The 23,366-nt window shown below is 39.6% G+C and overlaps 1 protein-coding gene across 3 annotated transcripts in view; it reads right to left on the bottom strand.

Moving 5' to 3' along the window:
- chchd3a (coiled-coil-helix-coiled-coil-helix domain containing 3a) overlaps positions 1–23,366 on the bottom strand; it is an 85,885-nt gene that overhangs the window by 14,211 nt on the left and 48,308 nt on the right. For all 3 annotated transcript variants that reach the window (XM_084909333.1, XM_084909332.1, XM_084909331.1), the window contains 2 exons: positions 21,605–21,688; positions 7,491–7,561 (listed from right to left, as the gene is read on the bottom strand). In XM_084909333.1, coding sequence (XP_084765459.1) covers positions 7,491–7,561; positions 21,605–21,688 — 155 coding nt within the window. The remainder of the gene's footprint in view (positions 1–7,490; positions 7,562–21,604; positions 21,689–23,366) is intronic.

Below are 23,366 nucleotides of genomic sequence, written 5' to 3' on the forward strand. Positions count from 1 at the left end.
CTACTGCTTTTCATTAACTTTTCAGCCCAAACCTGTTCGCGCCAACTTTTTTTTTCTAATTAAACTGTCAATTTTTAGATTCGTTGTGATAATCTTTTCACTCACCCCTTAGGATATTTGTACCTCTGGCTTTGAATCACTGCTCTTTATAATCAAACAGTAGCTTCCAACATCTTAGCCTGAATAAAAAAACACTGTGAAACTGGCAATATCTGTTTAAAATCGGTTAGTTTATGAACAATAAATGTGTATTTTAAAAAAAAAGATAACAACTCGGCGCACTCCACTGATTTGGGGGTTAAAATACCGCGAACTGTAACAGCCACAGTTCAAGTGTGACTGGAGACCTTTGTTGAGTCTCCCATTTTCTACAAATTACAGTTCTGACGCTTTGGGACTGATGATTACGCGAGACTTTTTCCACAAAGACATACAGTAATGCTGAAAGACATTTAGCCTAGTTTCAATAATAATAATAATAATGACTAAAAAACATTTTTGCAAACAAGTTGCTACTGTTGATTCTGAGGAATCCATATCCTTCAAGTGTAAAGGATTTTTTTCCTCCATTTAACTCCTGAAACACAATCTGTTATCATTAAAAAGTCCTTGACCATAAATAGGAAGAAGTCTTTGATGGCCTAATTTTGTTAAGTTTTACATGTTGCCAGAAATCATCTTACGTCGTGTCTAACCCGTTTTTTTTTTTTGTTATAAACATCGACAGTATGGATTACTCTCGGCTGCCACCAGACTGAAATCCCAATCACCACATTGTCTATTTATCATCATTTGGATCCGCTCAGGGGTTAATAGGGTTAAAGGGTGGACGCTGGTTCCCCCTTAAAAAGCCCTCATGTTCTCTCTAGTTAAGGCAGGCGTCAGTAATAAGAGGAGTAAATAAATACAAATGATCCAGTTAAGGAGAAAAATGACACGCATTTCACTCTTGCTGCTTTTTAAAAGCAGACCTGAGTGACCCCCTGCAGTGAAATCCATCAGCATGGATGAGAGATTGAATGAGTAGAGAGAGGAAAGGACACAGACTGAGGCAGATTCAAGAAAACTGTGAGGGATAACAGACTGGAGAGTGAGGGAGGCAGACAATAACGAAGAGGGTGAAAGTAAAACAGATTTAAATGAAGACAGAAAACACTGTTCCTACATTAAGTGGGAGGCAGAGAAGGATGAGTGGGTCAGAGAAAGAAGACAGGGCATGTGTAACCTTTCTGACCTTCTTAAGACACACTTTTAGAAGGAGACTAGCAGAAAAATGTGTGTTACACACACATACATATATTAAAATGTTAAAAAGAAACAAGATTAAATAAAAAAAAATTACATAATAATATAAATGCTGTACATCAGTTCATTTATTTTCCTTCATTAAAGTCTAAATGTCTTAAAATACATGAAAATACACTGAAAGGCAATGAAAGTATTGAGTGGGTTTGCCAACCACTTTCAGTACAGCACAGTCACTAAATAAGCTACTAAAAAGTGTGTATGTGCATCGTCTGTCCATTCCTGCGCCCACACAGGTCTTTTAAATTGTGTGTGCTTTTTACAGCTAGCAAAGCGAAGCTCTTAAGGCCCAAAGAAGAGCTTTTAAAGCAGTTATTGACTTCTGTCTCCTCAGCTGACCACCATCTTGTCCTTGCGCCCGGGTTGCCTAGCTACAGAATGGTGGTTCACCCTTACCTGACAGAGGGGTCAAAACTCCCTTACCTCACTGACTACTTTACAGGAAAAAAAAAACAAAACACATCTATGACTACAGCTAAAGCACTTTGAAATTATTTGTCAGCTAAATTAATTCCTGTCATTTTCAGTAATTAAATGTGCCGCTTGGCACAATTAAATATCCATAAATTATTGCTTAATTAATTCTGGGACATCAGTATTATTTCCTTAAACAAAAATAAGCACTACAGAGAAAATGGAAAGCCTCTACCTGGCTCTGCGCCTTACTTACATTTTGAAGCAGCAGGGTGAATTTTTAGGGAACCCCTTGGATTTCTTCTGTTCGGTTAGATAAAGAAAAGGCACAACGCAATAGTCCTGCAATGGCTTGTTGCAGGACTGTTTTATTGGATTGCATTAGGTTGCATGGAACTTCTCAGTTTTGTGTCCACAACTACTGTTACAAGAAAAAAAATCATATAATTTTTAAATCTAGGCAAAACACAAATTAAATGAGGACTGTTTTTCACTGATGAGAAACAGTCCCCATTTGTAATACATTGCTGAAAGAGGGATAAGTGGGTTCGACGTTCCCACTCATTACCCGGAGGAGAAGATGGGCTGTCATATATGGTCTTCTTGACCGAGGCAGTACAGTACACCGGTGTTGTGCAGGAAAACAGCGAGTCATTTGTATTCAACAAGTTTTACTTCACTCCTCCTCATTCCACCTTTTTGCGTGTGTGGAAAGACGAAGTGAGGACAGCAGCTGCTGTTATTGTCAACTGGATTAAATTTAAAAAAGAGAAAAGAAAAAGAAGGTTTATTCAAAAGAACTAAAAAAATAAACAAAAGACAAAGGGAGCGAGCGTGTAGCCTTAGGGAAGAGAGGAGTGACAGTGAAGTGGAAGAATACAATTATATGGGAAAAACAAACATCCCAGGCATAGACGCACATACGTTCAGTTATGAACCAAAAAAAAAAAATGTGTGGAAATATATTTCATTCTCTGATCTTTGACAAATGCCACCATCAAGACCCAAAACTTGGAGTCCAAGATTTAGAGATTTCAGGCAGGGGACGGAGAAGATTAGTAACAGTGGTCTCAGTTCCTTATAGTACACACAGCCATGTCAGATCAACTATTCACCATTCGGAGATACCCCAGTCCCATCTCAATTCTGCAGGGACCCTGGACAAACACAGAGTGACCAGCTTCAACAAAGCAGTTCAAAGCCCCGCCAAAGGTTAGCTCTGACAGGAGGCTTAGGGCCACGCCATCGTTCTTTCATCACACATCTAACATTTTTCTCAATGCCTGTCATCTTACATTTCAAACTAAAGCCTCCGCTGGATTGCTTTAGCCAACAAACACAGAGCACGCACGTGCTCACCCACTACCGGTCAGATGTCCCCCCATGCACGCATATGTCATGTGAGCAGTTTCAGACGCATTAATCCTCACATACAGAAACCCTTACATACATGTAGCACAGTAAAGGTCACACATTCAGAGCTGGACAGTCAGATAATGCATCGGACTTTGATAAACAACTGGTGGCGAATGTGGCAGCATATAAATCAGAAGCACAGAAAGATAGCCTCATTTTTTACAGGCAACTGGGAACTCTTATCTGGAGTCAGTGTCGAGGAGAAAGCGAATTAAAGCTTCGATCCTACGCGTACATGTTTGTCTCTAAAATGCTGTGTGATTACATTATTTGTCTTGTTGTGTGTTATGCACTTTTGCATTAATTCAGAAGAGGTGTTGATCCCCTGCAGCTTATGATTCATGTATGATTTCAGACACTGCAGGGGCCAATTTGCTGTTTTAGCTGTATTTGATCATACTCGCCTCAGACAATATTTTTCATGTTTGGGGGGAAAAAAATCTTAAGTGATGTAGAAGTGCATGAGTATTGCTCTGCTTTTATGTGCAAAATAATGTGACAAAGTCTGACAGAAAATACAACTGTAAAAAAAAAAAAAGGAAAAAAGAAAAGAAAAGAAAAGCTGGCATACCCTTTGGAATTACCAGGATGTCTGATCTGATTTATTAAAAGGAGATACGGTCTGATCCTTTTATAAGACACAAATATTCTTAACAAACGCAATCTGACAAAAAAAAATACATAAAACTCAAGTTACTGTTTCTTTGGGGAAACCAATTTAATTCTCGAAATTAATAACGCGTAGAATCTCTAGCAGCAATATCATCAATCAGATGTTTCCTGTAGCTGCCTACGAGACTGCAGTGACATAACCGTGACATCCACTCCAAATTGGTCTATTGTGGATTGGTGAACACTCACAGATGCTTCTGCAGCCTTTCTAGCTGTGTGCATCTTCATAAGGTTTCCTCTAGAATCCTGTGCAGATTCTAAAACCAATCATTTTTAAGAAGAGGTGAGTTTGTCAGTAATAAGGCTTCTTGTCTTAATTGTCTTTATTTATAGGGAGTGGCACCTCTTTAGTGTGCTCCTTGACCGGAGCTTCTGACTCCAAGTTGGCAGTAAACTTCCTTTTTATGTAAGAATATTTGTTATGAGTTCATATTTACGAGTAAAAACTTTAGTTTAATTCCAAAGCCCTTTTTTGCCAACTGCAGATATACCCATATCGTTCTATATACAGATATGTGCGTGTGTGATTGTATGTGTGTGGATGTAATGAGGTCAGAGTGATGCAGTAGCGTTCCGGTTGGGAGAGCTCCATCATTCAGAGAATTCTCTGGCGGGAATTCTGCGGGAGAACGGCGGGGAACAGCTGTACCGTACACATACACAAAAACAAGCACACATAAACACAGCTTCATATTTGCACGCACACACCATTCCCTACCCCGAATGCCTACCTCTCACACTTTAATTTATTTCTTTCAACCTCGCCAAGGAAAATGACCACGCTGTACCACTGCAATGAATGGAACATCTGTACTCTGGCGCACATTTAAAAAGGAAACACGGGAATGAAATTTTCATCTCAGTGTAATTGAATTCAATCTTTTTTTCTTTTTTTGTTGCTGCCAAGAATATCTGATCATGGACAAATGGAAATCACCCGTACTACCAATCTAGCCTCAAACCAAAGTAATTATTTCCCACCTATTAAAGTAAACCCAAATAATCTGCATATGGACAGATGCTGCTAGCTGTGGCCTGAAACACCCACCCTCCCTCAAATCCCATCCACAATTGAAACCTGATTTAGCTGTCGTGTTCCAATCCCAGTGTCACAAAGCAATAAGTAAACTCCAACCAGACAAGGTCATAATTAATTCTTCCAAAGACATGCATTAAGCTGTTATAACCCTTGGCAGTCACCAACATCTGGTTTCACAAGTCTCCTCTATTAATATAAATTGCAGTCTAATAAAAGACCTAATACTCAGTGGCACTGACATGAGCTAAAGTGGGGAAATAAAGACATTCTAAGAAAGATGTCATCTCCCACACTTCATACAATCCCATATTAACATATCAAATGATAATTCTACCAAGTATGGATAAGGCGCCGTTTTTTTTTTTTCTTCTTTATCTCAAGGGGGCATTTTCAGCTCCGAGGAAATCAAAAGCCTCAGTGAGACAAAAAATATTTTCTTTTATTACTCAATAGAGGCTACAGATAGCATCTTATCTCTGCGGGGTCTGTCATAAGCTTTGAGGAAAGACACACATTGTGCTCACAGAAGCAGTTCATCATATGAGACCATACAAACATACACAGTGATGCATGAACTTACACACATAAACAAGGATGGGCCAAACACTCCCTGTTAAATCCAATTAAACCTCTGCTCTGATCTCCTCAATGCATCCCTGCTCCTGTCTTGTAACACCAGACCTTCCCGCCATTTCATTAACACACACACACACACACACACACACACACACACACACACTCTGACTATCCACTATTGAAATCCAGTCACAACCCTGCTAATGCACCTCCTATAATCAAATCCACCAATCAGTGTCTTCCGTGCAAAGACCCGTGCCACATGACTACCCGCACATTAGCCCAGCATTCGCTTGCAGTTAGCACTGCCATTTTGCACTAATGTTATTCCACTGTATTTTTTTTTTCTTTAATGTGATTTGGGAAGTCTCAGCTCCAGCTTCCACGAGTCTAGCGCTAAACCCCTGGTGGGCTAGGCTAATCAGTTTCCAGCATTTCAGAGGGAGACAATGATCCCAGTGTTAGCGCAGGCTAATGACAAGCTAACACAATCAGCCAAGCCTCCCTAGAGGTGAGCCTAGAGCCAGGGCCCATTCTTGCCCCACCTCCTACAGGCTCCTCATCCACTTTCACAACATTACTATGGAGGATAATAGCCTGTTATTAAGAAGACAGATGGATCACGGACGGGAAGCATTCTGCATCTTCTTGAGTTACATATACGTGCTGAATTTGTTCATCCATGACAGCTTGGATGTTTAATATTGCCTCCTCAGTCACTTTAGGTGTGGCTGTTCTATCGCTTATTAAGGTTAAGCATAAGGATCACACACATGCTCCTTGTTTGCACTCTGTAGTGTTTGCACTCTGCATTGTATTTAGGATAAAAAGACGTGCAAAAAACTAAGCTAGTCCAAAGTATTTTGTAAAAGAAGACATGAAATAAATGGGGACACTGGAATGTCGAGAGAGCAAATCCTACTGACTATCACCAGCACATGATCAGGCGTATCAGTGAACTACATCGGCCTCAGCTAATAGGGCAAGCTAATATTGTTCTGATTGAAAGATGTGGGTTAGGAAATGGGTAGAATAATTCAATTGCATATTCACTGGTCCACGTGGACCTCTAATCGTTACTGAATATATCAGTTTTGATAGCACAAAGTCTACAAAGACCATCAAATAAATACCTATCACATATAGCAATAGACTTTATTAAAAGGCATCATTAAAATGTGGGAAAAAACCCTCGGCTGGTATGAGATTTATAGTTACGTGCAAGAGTTTGGGCAATTTTAAGCAAATAACATATTTTGCATGGAAATAAATAAACACAACACATAAAAAAAACAGCCTTTCCTTAAAATTGAATGCACTGCGCTGCTTCTTTCTGTTATTTTACTTTTACCTGTGCAAATACTTAAAGGTTCTTAGAAACAAATACATTTCCTTTATTTTCAAACAGACTAGTGACTTAAACTGAACTATCATCTATCCAACTGAATCTGACTTATCCAGGTGTTGCTTTGCATATTTCAGACAGTTTTCTGATGAGGATGTTGATCATTTTTCCAGGCTGTTCCTCATATAGACTCGTTTGGGGAAAAGTGAAAACGCGCAGCACCACTCCTGTAGTTAAAGCTCCCTCTGCAGTTACAGGAGAGTTTTCCTTTGCCTTTCTACTCAGCAGCTTTAACAGAAGGTTAAGTTGCCTCTAGGTACTTTATATTGTAAGGTAAAAACCCTACAATAATAGAGAGAAAACCCCAATAAACATATGACCCACTATGAGCAAGCACTTTGGCAACAGTGGAAAGAAAAAACTCCCTTTTAACAGGAAGAAACCTCCAGCAGAACTAGGCTTAGGGAGGGGTGCCATCTGCCGTGATTGGTTGGGGTTAGGGGAGGAAGACATGACAAAGACAGGCAGTTGTTAATGACTTCTCTGACACCTTGTTTTGCTGTTAGCTTTTTATTCCCTTAGACAACTGCAAAAAGAAGGCTCTGCTTGTAGTGTTATCATATCAAATTTTTATAGACAATCGCACACAGTCTTTTCACAATTATTAGTTGTGTTTTATTTTAAGTTATTTATCTACCTTAGACTGTCCGTGTCTGCACTTACCTGAATTTGGCATTCACTTGGTCTGCAGCTTTGTGGAAATTCTCCGTGGTGACCTTGTAGAACTGAGAACTCTGCAGAGACAGAGGAGAAAGTCAGTGAGCAGGAGGAATGCATTAAAATGTGATTCTTAGCACTTTATTAAAATAATTGGATAAGGGTAATTAGGCAAAAGGAAACATATGAATAGAGTAATTTTTCTTTACAGATCTGGTCCACACAGCTCTGGCTTCATGTCTCAGACTTCATTAAAACCTAATGGAGATTCATTTTAAGATCACCGTTTGGTTTAGTGTCCACAACATAAATGCTAACTTTGCAATCAGTAACATTTAGTAACCAGTACACATTTGCAGTATTGAAGACTGCAAAGACAAACATTTTTATTTTGAGGTGCGCTTTTCCTGCACACGCAAAATATGGGTGCTTCAGTGAATGTGTGTTTGTGCTTATCCTGACAGTTAAGAGTGCTGTAATAACAGAAAGCAATCCTGTAAGGCCACGGGGTCGCTTGTCAACAATGTACAGACCAGTGGTCGTAATCCCCCGGTGACCCATAGCAAATGAACCCATAGCAGGACCACTCAACCTAAATTACCTCCTCAAACACAGCCATATAACCTAGCTACTAGACCATTTATACAACCCAGGAAGATCTGTCTTGTCAGCCCTCAGTGGCTGCTATGCACATTTATAATCAAATTGTGAGAGGTTGTAAAGTGTGACAGATAGCTTGTGTTGTGTGAGGCTTGATTGAGGGTAATGTCAACCGATATAAATGTCTTTCTGTGAAGGACTCCATGTGAACAAAAATAGTAATACTTGCACGAATACTTTCATTATAAAACTGTCATTCACAAAATGATTACCTTCCACAGATTTGACATTTTTTGCCATTAACTATTGGGTTCATGTTTAGCTGAACAATCTACACACATGCTCTAAGATGCAGCACTGCCATAAAAGTCTCTCAAACTGTAATAACCTATCATCCTTAGCAAATGGCGTGCAAAAATAATCCTTCAGAGGAAAAAAATCGTATGTGTGCCGCAGATTTGTGCAAAAGCGCGTAAGTGAACAGCTAACCAATCACCATTACATTTACCAAACCCTTCAATCATCTTGCATAAACATAAATGTGACAAATTTAAGCCTCTTGGTGCCATCTGCTCTAACTTCATCCCCAAGCAGGGAAGACATTCATCATATTTCAGAAGAGATCAATAGGAATGAACTGTGGTGCTGAAAAGATCAATAGTCATGTGTTGTAGAGCTAAAAGAAGATGAGACATGACAACACTGACAAAAGGTCTGATACCAATTTAAGTTCTCTTCATTTAGATGAACTGCAGTAGATTTAGAGCACTTCCCTTTTCACATTCAGTACAGTTACACACATCAATTAAAAGCACATCACATTTATTTTCTTTTACACTGCAAACTGCTCTGTGCATGCATGCTTTCTCATACTTCTGATTGAGATCAAAATGCAAAACAACATAAACAACCCACACTAGCTGTCCCTCAGGCAGACATTACTTTGTATGTAAAGCACAGTAAAGAGTATGGCCAAATTGCCAAGAGTTAACTTGTAAGCTCATGCTGTATCGGCGCCCTCTTGGCCTTGAATCAAGTGGTTTTCGGTTTAGACAAAGGAACTGTCAAGAGCTACGGAAAAGGATTTAAAACAGAAGCTTATTCACAGATAAAAAGCCTAAAAAGAGATTTTGGGGGCTGCTAAAGAGGCAGAAATAAGACTTCTCCTGGGTGATGAGACTGAGCCACTGGAAGAGAAAAGAGAGAGACAGAACGAGCCAGATTTGGGGTTCTGTCTAGAATACTAAGTATAAGGTAATAATACCTGCCTAAATGGCAGAGCTGGCTCTAATCAGCACACTAATCCACCTGAGAGTACAAAAGGCCATGTGTGTCAATGATTGCAGGAACACTTTCAAAACATGTACACACACAAACAATGTGAATGCTCTCCTGCGCACACCTACACAAACAAGATACTAACACACACCATGGGAACATGTGGACGCACTGCCTTAAGTGTCTAATTGTACCCTGGCAGCTAGTAAACACTGACAGACATATCCAAAAGAAAAGAAAAAAGAACCTCAGTCACTCGCTCACAACCAGGTAGAGAGGAGTGTAATTTGTGTGATTACTGAGTGGTCTCAAATTATGATGTCCTGCTGTTGTCCTAACTGATTCAGAGAATAGCCTTGACCTTTCATTAGCCCACAAAAGTGAGGCCCTGCTCAGTTTGGATGAAAACATTCCTCCCTTGATCAACATTTTAGGAGCTGCAAAGCACAATCTTTTTTTTTTTTTTTTTTTTTTTTTTTTTTTTTAAATCGCTGTCTGCTGTTTAGCATGCTTCGTCACTGGCTCAACAGAATAGCTACACAGGCCTGACGCAGTGCATCGCCTCGCCATGAAATCAAATATCTAAAACCTCTTGAATAAAATAGTGTTTCTGTTTGTTTTCATCCCATTTACTCTATTTGCGTTCCAAAAGGTTTTTAGCTCATCTGGAGCAAAACAAAATGCTGGTGGGGGGGATATCGAAGACAAATTAAGTCATTACTGCTAATGCACTGCAACAATATGGAGAAGATAGAAGCGGCACCCCCAACACAGGCTCTAGGTCAATTTAGAGAAAAGGCTTCCAGTTCTTAATGAATAAAACAAATAACTCCTTGTACTGATGGCTTCTTTCTCTTATCTGTTGCTGAGCAGGAGGGACAAAATGGGAAGAAACCCCACCATGGCTAACATTATGATTCTGCAGAGCTAAAGAAATTTAGACTTCTGCTGTGTGACTCATAAGTAGAGCAAGCGGGCTGGTAAATGATTTTTTTACACAGAAATGACTAAGCATTTTACTATTATCTTTCAAGGGCTACAGCAATATAATATGATATGGATGCACAGATAAACACAAATGTTCATCTTTGTTATAAACAGAATAAACTCTTAACTTCTATGTTTGGTAAGAGGTAACAAAATCTACACAACATATCCACTAAACTGGGCAGCACAATTAAAACAGCAGGAATGTGTGCATATCCAGTGTTTTTTTTTTTTTTCATCTACTTCGTCAACATACAAAACCCAGAGGTAAGAGAGAGACTGGAGGAAAACAGCACATAAAGTACAATTTTGTTTTTTGTCAGAGGCCTTTGCCACAGCAGAATCAATCTGTTTTTGGGAGGCCTGCATATTTGTTTGTGCTCCCAGTAGTGATGTGCAGATCGATCCTGAAATATCGATTCCTCCGATACCAATCATTTATGTTCTAGAATCGATTCTCACATTACAATATCGATATTTTAGTAATTTAGAGTAAATTTGTAGTTTATCATTAACAGGAACACAGTGGAAAGAAACTATAACATTTAGATTGTCTACATTCAAAGGAACTACTTCCTCTTCCGCCTTTCATAGTCATGTGCGAAATACGGCTGTATAAATGTCTGGCAGCCGCTGGCGTGCGCACTCACAACAATGGCTGAGCGTAAGTGTCACAAATTTAGAGGATCATCATTTAGCCTGGAGAAATAGTTTGCTGCTTTATAAGAAAGCCCTCCGCAAAGCCAGAACATCTTACTATTCATCACTGATTGAAGAAAATAAGAACAACCCCAGGTTTCTCTTCAGCACTGTAGCCAGGCTGACAAAGAGTCAGAGCTCTGTTGAGCCAACCATCCCTTTAACGTTAACTAGTAATGACTTCATGAACTTCTTCACAAATAAAATTTTTATCATTAGAGAAAAAATTACCAGTAATCATCCCACAGATGTAATATTATCTACAGCTACTCTTAGTACCATTGATGTTAAGTTAGACTCTTTTTCTCCAATTGATATTTCTGAGTTAACTTCAATAATTACTTCCTCCAAACCATCAACGTGTCTTTTAGACCCCATTCCTACAAAACTGCTCAAAGAAGTCCTGCCATTGATTAATTCTTCGATCTTAAATATGATCAACCTATCTCTAATGGTCGGCTATGTACCACGGGCCTTCAAGCTGGCTGTGGTTAAACCTTTACTCAAAAAGCCATCTCTAGACCCAGCAGTCTTAGCTAATTATAGGCCAATCTACAACCTTCCTTTCATATCAAAAATCCTTGAAAGAGTAGTTGTCAAACAGCTAACAGATCATCTGCAGAGGAATGGTTTATTTGAAGAGTTTCAGTCAGGTTTCAGAGCTCATCACAGCACAGAAACAGCTTTAGTGAAGGTTACAAATGATCTTCTTATGGCCTCTGACAGTGGACTCATCTCTGTCCTTGTCCTGCTAGACCTCAGTGCAGCGTTCGATACTGTCGACCATAATATCCTATTAGAGCGATTAGAACATGCTGTAGGTATTACAGGTACTGCACTGCAGTGGTTTGTATCATATCTATCTAATAGACTCCAATTTGTGCATGTAAATGGAGAGTCCTCTTCACACACTGAGGTTAATTATGGAGTTCCACAGGGTTCAGTACTAGGACCAATTCTGTTTACATTATACATGCTTCCCTTAGGCAGCATCATTAGAAGACATAGCATACATTTTCACTGCTATGCAGATGACACCCAGCTCTATCTGTCCATGAAGCCAGATAACACACACCAATTAGTTAAACTGCAGGAATGTCTTAAAGACATAAAGACCTGGATGGCCGCTAACTTTCTGCTTCTTAATTCAGATAAAACTGAGGTTATTGTACTCGGCCCTGAAAATCTTAGAAATATGGTATCTAACCAGATTCATACTCTGGATGGCATTACCTTGGCCTCCAGTAACGCTGTGAGGAACCTTGGAGTCATTTTTGACCAGGACATGTCCTTCAACGCACATATTAAACAAATATGTAAGACTGCTTTCTTACATTTGCGCAACATCTCTAAAATTAGAAATATCCTGTCTCAGAGTGACACTGAAAAACTAGTTCATGCATTTATTACTTCCAGGCTGGACTACTGTAATTCATTATTATCAGGATGTCCAAAAAACTCACTGAAAAGCCTTCAGCTAATCCAAAATGCTGCAGCAAGAGTACTGACAGGGACTAGAAGGAGAGAGCATATTTCTCCTGTTTTGGCTTCCCTTCATTGGCTTCCTGTTAAGTCCAGAATTGAATTCAAAATCCTGCTCCTCACATACAAGGTCTTAAATAATCAGGCCCCATCTTATCTTAATGACCTTGTAGTACCATATCACCCTATTAGAGCACTTCGCTCTCGCTCTGCAGGCCTACTTGCTGTTCCTAGAGTATTTAAAAGTAGAATGGGAGGGAGAGCCTTCAGTTTTCAGGCCCCTCTTCTGTGGAACCAGCTTCCAGTTTGGATTCGGGAGACAGAAACTATCTCTACTTTTAAGATTAGGCTTAAAACTTTCCTTTTTGCTAAAGCATATAGTTAGGGCTGGACCAGGTGACCCTGAATCCTCCCTTAGTTATGCTGCAATAGACGTAGGCTGCCGGGGGATTCCTGCCGGGGGATTCCCATGATGCATTGAGTTTTTCCTTTCCAGTCACCTTTCTCACTCACTATGTATTAATAGACCTCTCTGCATTGAATCATATCTGTTATTAACCTCTGTCTCTCTTCCACAGCATGTCTTTTATCCTGTCTTCCTTCTCTCACCCCAACCGGTCGCAGCAGATGGCCGCCCCTCCCTGAGCCTGGTTCTGCCGGAGGTTTCTTCCTGTTAAAAGGGAGTTTTTCCTTCCCACTGTCGCCAAAGTGCTTGCTCATAGGGGGTCATATGATTGTTGGGTTTTTCTCTGTATCTATGAAGCGCCTTGAGGCGACTTTTGTTGTGATTTGGCGCTATATAAATAAAATTGAATTGAATTGAATTGAATTAATTGGAGTCATGTGCGGACTTATTTTACCTCCACAAACAGCTGAGACGTGGTTTGCGATACATGTGGCAAAAAAGTGCTCCAAGAGTGAGGTGTTGTGGCCACACTAGAGAGACATTCAAAAGGGCTGTGGGGGGGGGTGTTAAATACATTTTACAGGGTTTATTTATCGGATAAAATATGTTAAATGTCACCGTTATTATTGGCTGGCCCGGAAACAGCGGGGGTGTCCAAATTCAGAGGCTGCTTCTGAGGACCCGGCCTTCACGGTTAAAGAAAGCCGGGTAGTACGTCATGAGCTCCCTCGGTGGAGTGAAACTCTGCCGTCTGCTCCTTGCTATCTAAAATATAACCGGGCACTGACGTAAACACTCAAGACCGTCGTGGGGGTGTCACCCAGTGTTGCCAACTCCTCAGTAAGGAAAATCGCTATTGGTTGTCCTAAAAGTCGCTAGAAGTCGCTAAATGACATCATCGCCTAATTTGCATAATTGGTCATGCTAATCTAATTGTAACCTATGTTGTTGGAGAGAGAAATAACATCGTGGAAGAGACATAAAGTGAGTAAAAAACGTCCTAAATGCATTTAGAGTTTATTTACAACTACAAATTAAATTTCTTTTAGCAATTATTGTTTTTTTTAATGTCACAATTCCAACCCTGCTCCTTTATCCGGGCTTGGACTGGCAAAAGTGACCCGAAATAGGCACTCTGGTGGAGTTACTTTGTGTTTGTGTTTATAAGTAGTTTTAAACCTTGTGATCCACAACACAGCATAAGAGTAAAAGAGTAAAAGAAGAACTGACTGCGTTACAGCACCCGCTGCTTGTTGAGAGTAAAAGCGATACGCGCTTTCACGTCTTTTTTTAGCGACTTCTTTTCTAAAAGAAGGGGTCTGAAAACTCGCTAAATATAGCGACAAAGTCGCTAAGTTGGCAACACTGGTGTCACCGCAGTTTCTCACACTGCGCACGCGCAAACACAAATGTCAGCGAAAAAGACGGCGCAGCACGGCAGTGCAGCGTGTGATCTGGACACAAGCGATGGAGGCACTTGTAGAACTTTGGAAAGCTCATCCGAGCCTTTTCGATGTGGCCTCACAAAATTATCACGACCACAACAACTGTGAAAATAGTTGGATGGACACTGCTGCTCAATCACAGCTGCCTGATCAATGTTTTTCATTAGCAATTTAGCAAAGTTGATGGCGGTGGTGTGCGTGTCTGTGTGAGTGAAAGACAGAGAGGGAGAGCGAGCGACAGAATTTCTGTTATAACCTTCATTTTATGGACGCACAGTGTGAGCACTCGGGTCGCATCAGAGCATCGGGTCGTATAGTGTGAGACCCTGCATCGTGACCTACGAACTTCTAACCCCTGCGAGTCAATCGTACAGTTTGAGCAGAAGCTGAATCGCGCGACTGACAAAATCGCACAGTGTGAGCCCGGCAGTGCTGCAGGCAGGCAAGGTGTTGAAATAGTGCACAACTTCAGTTTTTTTATTTCTATATAATGAACCCTGCATTATTAAGTGATAAGAACAAGTAATCTGATGTCCTGTAATCATTATGATGCTATAATTTGAGATACAATAAATAAAATAAGTTTTTGTACAAAGTATCGGTATCCGATCAGTATCGTCGATACCACCCTGAATATTACTTGGTATCGGATTGGAAAGAAAATCAGTGGTATCGCACATCACTAGCTCCCAGTGTCACAACTTTCCCTGCAGGGATTTTTTTTTAACATCTGACTACATCTGGGTGGCCTACATTAACTTTTGGATGGGGCTCAACAGCGATACCGGTTGGTAATACTCAAGGAGACAATTGACTATGTGCACGTTAGCATATGCTACTTCCGGTGCGGAAACTCCTGTGGGGAGCTTTGTTTCCGGTGTCCTATTCACGCCTTGTTTACGGTCCAAAACAAGTTAAGCAAATGAATGAATCAAGCGGCGATTTACATTTCTATAGATGTCTTGGGCATTTACCCAATATATCTGTAAATGATGTTCATCGACTTGTCGATATTTTTTCCCCGCGCCTCAGAGCAAAAGAGAAAAGGGATTCAAATGTTATATTTCTCAGCTGTCCCTTGTTTATTGCGGGTGTTATGTTCTAAAAATAACCAACGGCGCAAAACGTTTCATGGACATCGTGGACATACAGTACTGCACTTCAGAGTCACACTGCTAATGATCGATGCAGCGATTCTGTACTGTACAGGAGAGACGTCACGGAGGAGATCGTCTGCAGCGATCAGGACGCAGGACACAATGTGATGTAAAAAAAAAAGCTTGCAAACTTGCACTAAAAAATCCGCGAAACAGTGAGGTGAAAGGTGAACCGCGTTATAGCGAGGACCACTGTAATTTTGAAGGTAAGTCACAACATACCCTTCGTAAATACTAATGTATAGAAACCCTTACCAGCAATCATTCATTTTTTGTGTGGCTTTTTTCACGGTTTGTTAACATGCTGTGTAGGTGTGTACTTGACTAGCTGATATCGACATAACGGCAGAAACATCTGGTTTGACTATTCTTCACCTGTAGTTTGAATGCTGAACATTTGCCTGTTTAAATCATAAGACCAGTCACTATACAGAGATGTGCTTCTGAATGTGGACGATGTGTCTTCTGCTGCAGTAATGCAGTTCTGCTTGTGTTGAGTGATGTAAACAACTGATCGATCTAAACTCTTTAAACGTCAAAATTGATCATTAGATTTTTTATGACACAACAGTGGTGAGTGTTCCCACCTTCTGCTCTTTGTAACTTAACGCGATCTTTCCGTTTTGGACATGATTTTGGAGTATATCTTTGCAGTAGCGATTGACCGCAAAGTAAAGCTACCGGAAATGTACAACCCCACATCCGGTCTCAAACCAGGAAGTTAGCATTTTCTCGTGCACAGGGTCAATTACAACAAGAGCTATTCCTGTTTTTTCACAAACAAACAAAATTGGTGAAATTTGATAGAAATATTTAGTTTTCCTCCTTTCTAAACGCACCATGAAGTTGTAATGCACTTTTGTCTGAAAAATAATCTGACTTTTTTTGTAACAAGAACATTTGTTTTTGACTGAGTTCCATATTTCTTGAATCTGCTGGTTACAGGTTGAAAACTCAAAGAGCTAGCTTTCCTGTTTCAGCTAAATGTTAGCCTTTGTCCTAAGCTAACTCTTTACAAAAGTTCACATAAAAGTGTTTTAACTTTAAAACTCAACTTTCAAAATACTTTCACTTTGGGAAAAAATACTCCATCAAACTATTAAGTTCCTGTCAGCTATTTAAAAGGTTTTAATTCTTTAAATTAGTTATGCTGCAAAAGACTACAGGCTAGCTCCAAGCTAGCGTCTCTTATGACTAAACAAAATGCATCTACAGAGTTAACACCCGATTAAGACAGAAAAATAGAAATGTCTCCAATTAAAAAGTTAAAATAAAAGAATAAAACAAAACAAATAAATAAAACTGCAAAATAGAAGCTAAAAATTCAAAGCCTGTACCCATAAATTATTTCATCCTGTGAAAAGCAACAGATGGATGGCTCTATTTTTGTTTTTTGTTTTGTTTTTCTACATAAAAAGGATGCACCACTTTGTTATTGTAAATTCTTATCTATTCATTCATTCTTTGAAGAAACTTCTGGTAAAATTCCTAAGACTCCTGTCACGCAGCTGAAGGAGCAAATGGTGATAAACAACACTGAAATGCACCGTCATGCCTCCAGATCACTCCATTTTCAGTTTTATAACAGAGCCACAGATGGCTTCATAGTGAAGAAGAGGGAGGGCGGAAACACCCAAAATTTCAAACATTTTTTTACTACAAAACTATAATAATAACAAAAACACTACCTTTATTTTAATATTTCTATTGCTGACAATCAGCAGGAAAAAAGTAGTTTTTGCTGCAGCCTGCAGAAAGAGTACAAAGAAAGAGCAGGAAATGACAGGCAGAGGGAGAGATGAAGCTAGCAAGTCAAAGGCAGAGACACAGATATAGAGATAGAAGCCATTACATTTTTTTAATGCTCTTTCTCCTGTATTTCTTCCTTTCACAGTGCGGTAGAACTTTGCTATGAGATGGCAATTGCTGCTGTGATTGTCCTCCATGGGAGAGTAGAAAAATCCAATTTCATTGATATACAAGGCGAAAAAAAAAAAAAGAAGAGAACAAAAAAAATCTTTTCGGAAAAAGATGAAATTGAAGCATGGAGGGGGAAAAAGCACCACTCGAAAGGGAAAAAAAGACTTAAAAATGAGAGATATAGAGACAGATGGGGGGGGGGGCAACAAGATATGGTAGGGATAAAAGAGAAAAAGAAACATTGGCAAGTTGATTGTTAAATATGAGATTGTTTTACAGCGAGGCAGGTATTGAGTGAAAATGTAATAAATATATAGATATTGTTTTCAGGGGCTATTTGGTAGCTCTGGCCCCAATGAGCGGCAGCATCGGAGGCAGCAGGCTGAGCTGTCTGGGAGCCTGGTGATGGCCTGTCACTGGAAGCCTCTCTGATGAATGGCTATGTTAGATTGGAACAGACATGTAATATATATCAGACTTATATTCTCTCTCTCGGTTCCTCTGCCTCTTTCTCCTGGTGTTCGAGATTCTGGGGGAATCCAGAGGTAAGCAAGGAATTGAGAGGAGACAGAAGGGGGCGTGAAAAATGTGATGGAAGATAATGGTGAGCAAGCAATATATTCCAAGTGAAAACTAATTTTTATGCACTCTCGGTAGAAAAGTGGTTAAAAAAAAAAAAGCATTGGGCTTTCACAGCTACGGTGTTTGCAGATTGAAAACTCCAAACTTTGCATACACAGCCTTTCTGAATGTCCATACTTGTGGTAGAAGATTCAAAGCACAACAGACATTTACCTTTTTATTCACAAATTACACAATTTTTCTCATCTCGCAGTTATCGCATTCACAAGGTTTTCAGAAAACTTGACCTCTGACCTTGAAGTCAAGGTCACTGGGATTCAAACTCATCCCAGATTTTTAGTAGACACACCTTCGGTATAAATTTGAAAATCCTATGTCTCCTCGAGTTATCACATGCGCAGACTTGCTTGTCTACGCCACCAGGTGGGGTGACGTCAATACCCCTTCAGCCTTTTACGGATGAGGTGTAATAAATAATAATCAAGAAAAATATATTATCTACATTGTTTCTTCTTTCACATAAAATGTTGATTAACAATATTTTTCACCATGAATAGTTCAACTTCTTGAACTTTCTCTATAAATCTATACAAAACTTGGTCAAAAACCATTAAAATTGTTAGAAATGAAAAAGAGTGATAATTCTATCTCCTAACGCAATAGTAAACTGTTTTCTTTAAACATATTTTTCAATTTCGATTGTAAATGGGGCCAATCATTGCTGTTTTCCATAGTCAACCCCTTCAGGTCCATCTTCTATAGTGCATGTTCTGTTGTTTTAAGTAAATATAGAAAAATGGCAATGAACTTAAATCCCATGGTAGCAATTTTAAATATCTTATTTTATTCTACCAACAACCTCCAATTCAAAGATCAATTTTTAATAATTTATAATGATAAAAGCAGAAAATTCCCAAATGTAACCAGTTGAAACTTGGGAATTTAACTGCAAATCTAAGCAGACATATCACAGGGCAAATGCAGCCTTTGTCTAGCAATACTGACTCTAGTGTTCCCTGCCTACAATACATCCTTGTTGCTCTGTGTATGGCACAAGAAAAACTCAAACCAATTATATATAATAAACGGCAACAATATGAACTATTTATGAATACAATGCTTTGGTTGTTTAGAAGTTTTACTCTTAATTGAATTAAATATCTCTTTGCTTGTTTCTAAGCTAAATATTCCTGGTTGCTATTTCTTTGTGACACTGTTCTGTTTCTTTCCTCAAATTTACTCTTTGTACTGTGCATACATATTACAAGCCTTCGTCTGGAGTGGACACTATTAAGCAAGCACAAAATACAATGAGTGCACAGGAAAAGAACATGCCAAAAGTGATTTTGGCTCACACTGGTTGAAGAGCACAGGGAATGAAGGGCGGCTAGATTCAGTGCCAAATAGGGCACTGAGGCCAGAACAAGGAAAAAAAAGAGCATTGTTAACACAGTCCAAACAAACTACAACCCCTATGGAGCTCCAAGCCGCTTGATACGCAGTAAGACAACATGTGATATGCCAACCAGTTACACAAAGGAGTACAAGATCACACAACCAGACACAAAATACACACATAATATCTACTTATGTTGTAAATTGCCTCCATACGCAATAAGGGAAAATCATTTTTTAATTTTGTAAATATATCACTTTCTTAGTTTTCATTGACCCTTCCTGCTATCCAGGTTTCCCATTTCTCCCACTCAGCTTCCATTTTTATGCTCCACTCACAGCTTACCTTTATCATACTTGTCCTTTAACATTTAGAGGAAATACTCATTATTATACACTAATTAAGATTCTTAAGAAAACTAAGAATCACTTTCATTTCAGTTTTTCTCTTTCTGGCTTCCATGCATTATGTGTTTCCTTGGTGTCTTTCCACTCTGTCTTCTGCCTCCTTTTGATTCCTCTGTTTCTCTTGGGGCTGCAAAAGTCATTTGTTGACACGTTGATCTAAGGAATATTGACCAGAGGCCAACATGGTTGATGGATGACCAGTGTCGAGAGTTGATAACAGCTGTGTTAGTTGGGACGCATCACTTCTAACACCTGAACTCACATTTGCCCCCTTTCTATATGATGCACTACTGTCTCCCTGTGCATTGATACAATAATGCACAAGGAGCTAAATAGCGTTCAGAATTATATAACTAACATTGTAATCTTACTGGTTTCTTGACAACTGATCAATAAATTTACAAACTGCATAAATATTAGCAACCTTTCTTAAATCATAATGCATCATAGCAATGAATTATAACAACTGCTCTGCTGTCTGCAAAGACATTTGTGCCCTTTAACCAAGAGAAAACTATTTGATGTTATATTTCTTGTATTCATGTCTGGCTTTAAGAACAGCATCACCTTAGTGCCTTCACAGTTGTGTAAAATTTCCATTTGGCTTCCACCGTAGAGGCCATTTGACTTTTTAACCCTTCAAAGGGGAGAAAACTCCTTCCCAGCATGAAGGTGTCAATTTAAGCACACTAAATAGGGCATTATACCCTTCTTGAGATATACTTATGATTTGAGAGCCACATGAGGTATTCTTTTTAGCACACTTTAACAGGGCATTTGACCCTGGTCCCCTACCTTGCAGGTATCTCTCACTGGGACCAGCATGGAGCTGCCATTTGAAGTGCGCCAAGCACGGCAGCTGACCCATGTCCCAATCCATAGGACACTAGTTTACAAGGAACATCAGGGTAGTGTCATTTTCGAGAAACGGGAGGACACATGCCGGGATGAATTAGATTTAACCCTTTATTTGTTTGGCCCATGCACGGAGGTTGAAATTTAAAGTGACAGCCAAAAAGGGGCAGCAAGACAATTACAGCAAGGCAGCCAACTAGAGAGCGAAGGACAGCTATACACACCACACTGGGGAACGCATGCAGAGTTTAAGTTCAAGGATGATGACAAAAACAGTGGGGCAGTGGGATGAAGAGGAAAAATAAATGTGACCGCTTTGGCTGAGCCCAGTAGGGACCAGGCCCACTGTGTATAATGGTCGAATTCAGAGTTCGAACATGTGTGCCCTTATTTGTGCGTACACTGGGTATGTACCAGATCACCTGGTGAGCATGCAATGCAATATTTCATTATGACTTTGCTTTGTGTTGTGAGATAGAAAGTTGTATTTTCTGTTAGCTTTCATGCTAATCTATTATCCATTACTATCTATTACTCTATTATCCACCTCCTTATTTTTTACTTTATTCACATTCTTAAATTATTCTTAGAGTTATGTGAATGTTCTTGAGTTTTGGATTTAATTACCATTTTCAAAAGAAAAATTGCCCCGTCATATTGTAAACTTTTTTAAATTTAAACTTAGGAAACCTTGACAGAAAAAGCAAGCTGGATAAATAAGTGTTTCTCCAATTTCAACTGAAAATTTAGCTCAGGGAAAGGTTGTAAAAGTCAAACTCATTAAAAGTGATACCTTAAACATAAATAATTACCGTAAGATCAATCGTACATCTAGTTTTGTGAGCGATCGTACATGCCAACTACGCCCATTTTTCAAGTTGGTGTAAACTGCAAATTACTTCTTACCCTCTCCTCCAGCCGGGCCACTTGCTCTCTGTAAAAAGCATCCTGCTTCTTTAGGTCTGCTTCCTTGGCCTCCACCTGCTTGGCCTAAAGAGAAGGACAAAAATTAGGTGCTGAGCATGGCCAGTTCAAAAAAAAGCATAACACACATGAGACAAGCAAGCATAAATACACATTAAAGGCACCCATAATGAGAGTTTAGTGTTTATAGTGTGAATATAAAGGCAACACAAACTGTTTTTGTTGTACATATAATCCAAGAGATATCTCATTATAAGATTAAGAGATGCATTTCTACATGATAAATGTGTAAAATAACAGAAACTGTTCTGATAGATCACCGCCTAGACCAGGGGTCAGCAACCTTTAACACCCAAAGAGCCATTTGGACCCGGTTTCCACGCAAAAGAAAACACTGGGAGCCGCAAATACTTTTTGACATCTAAAATGAAGATAACACTGTATATATTGTTTTTTACCTTTATGCTTTGTGTGAACAACTAAGGTGTGTTGCTTATGAAATCCATGAAGTGCTACAGATAAAATAACATTTTATTTATGTAATTAACACATTTTGAACTCTTAAAGAAATATAACAAAAGGAAAGGCACTCAGTATAACAAAAATTATCCAAGTAGCAAAACAAAAACTGCTGTGAGCCGCCACCCTTATATTGCCTTTGGAGCCTTGACCTGACTTTTAAAAAAATAATTGGAAAAAAAGCACTATGCTGCTAAAAGATGAAAAATAGATATTTGCAAAATTCTGCCTAAATATGTATTTTACCTGGTTAATGTGTGTGGCGGGGCGTGGTCTGCAGCACCGCTGCAGGGGAGGCGGACGCACCTGAGCGGCACCCGCAATCACGCCTCGCCGCCTTAATGTCTGTGCTATCTATGCTGTTGTGTTGGTGTGTGTCAGGCTGTGAGCTGCAAAGCTACAGCCGGCTGTATGCGTACAGCAAGCGTGTGTGAAAAGTGTGTTCATGCAAACATCGTCGGGTCTGCCGTAGTACAATGGGACTTCTCCTGAACCTCCGCGCACAGCGTCTGCAAATCGGGGCTGTACGAAGTCACTTTCATCTTTACGCAGGACCGTAAGCTGTCATCTGTGAGGCGTGAGCGGTGCTTGTTTATAACATAGTTCATGGTGGAGAACAGCTGCTGACATAATGTGGATCCGAAGATCCATAATTGGCCTACCTGGGGTTGAAAGTCTCGATAAATGCACGGCGTTTCGGCGGGCACACCGGCTTCCGCGGGTGTGACGCTTATTTTGAGCGATGAAAAAATAATAGAATATAATTTTATTTTTATATTTCAATATCACAATAATCTTCCAATTTAGAACTACAAGTTAAAAAAGAACTAACATAAATAAAATACACTTCAGCTAAATACTTTTCCCAAACCACGCGGAGCCGCACTATAAGGACTAAAGAGCCGCATGCGGCTCCGGAGCCGCAGGTTGCCGACCCCTGGCCTAGACTGTCCTGGATTTATAAAACATAGTTTTTGTTAATAAAACCTAAATTTCCATAGCAGAAAAAGGGGGAAAGGGGACTTTTCTGCCATTTAATTGTTTATCTATTACTTAACTAGTTTGGTGTAGTATGAATGACTGTTGAGGAGGTCTTTAGGAGGAAAAGCTGTAAAACCTTAAAAAGAAATGCAATTAGAAGTCCAAAACTTTATGCCCGCCTTCATACTTCCAAAGCCATTTAGTGAGTCAGAATGGAGTCACCGCCAGGCTGATTCTAGCCCTC

This window comes from Perissodus microlepis, chromosome 17 (assembly GCF_051167445.1).
Source record: "Perissodus microlepis isolate ML-2025 ecotype Zambia chromosome 17, ASM5116744v1, whole genome shotgun sequence".
Taxonomy (NCBI): Eukaryota; Metazoa; Chordata; class Actinopteri; order Cichliformes; family Cichlidae; genus Perissodus; species Perissodus microlepis.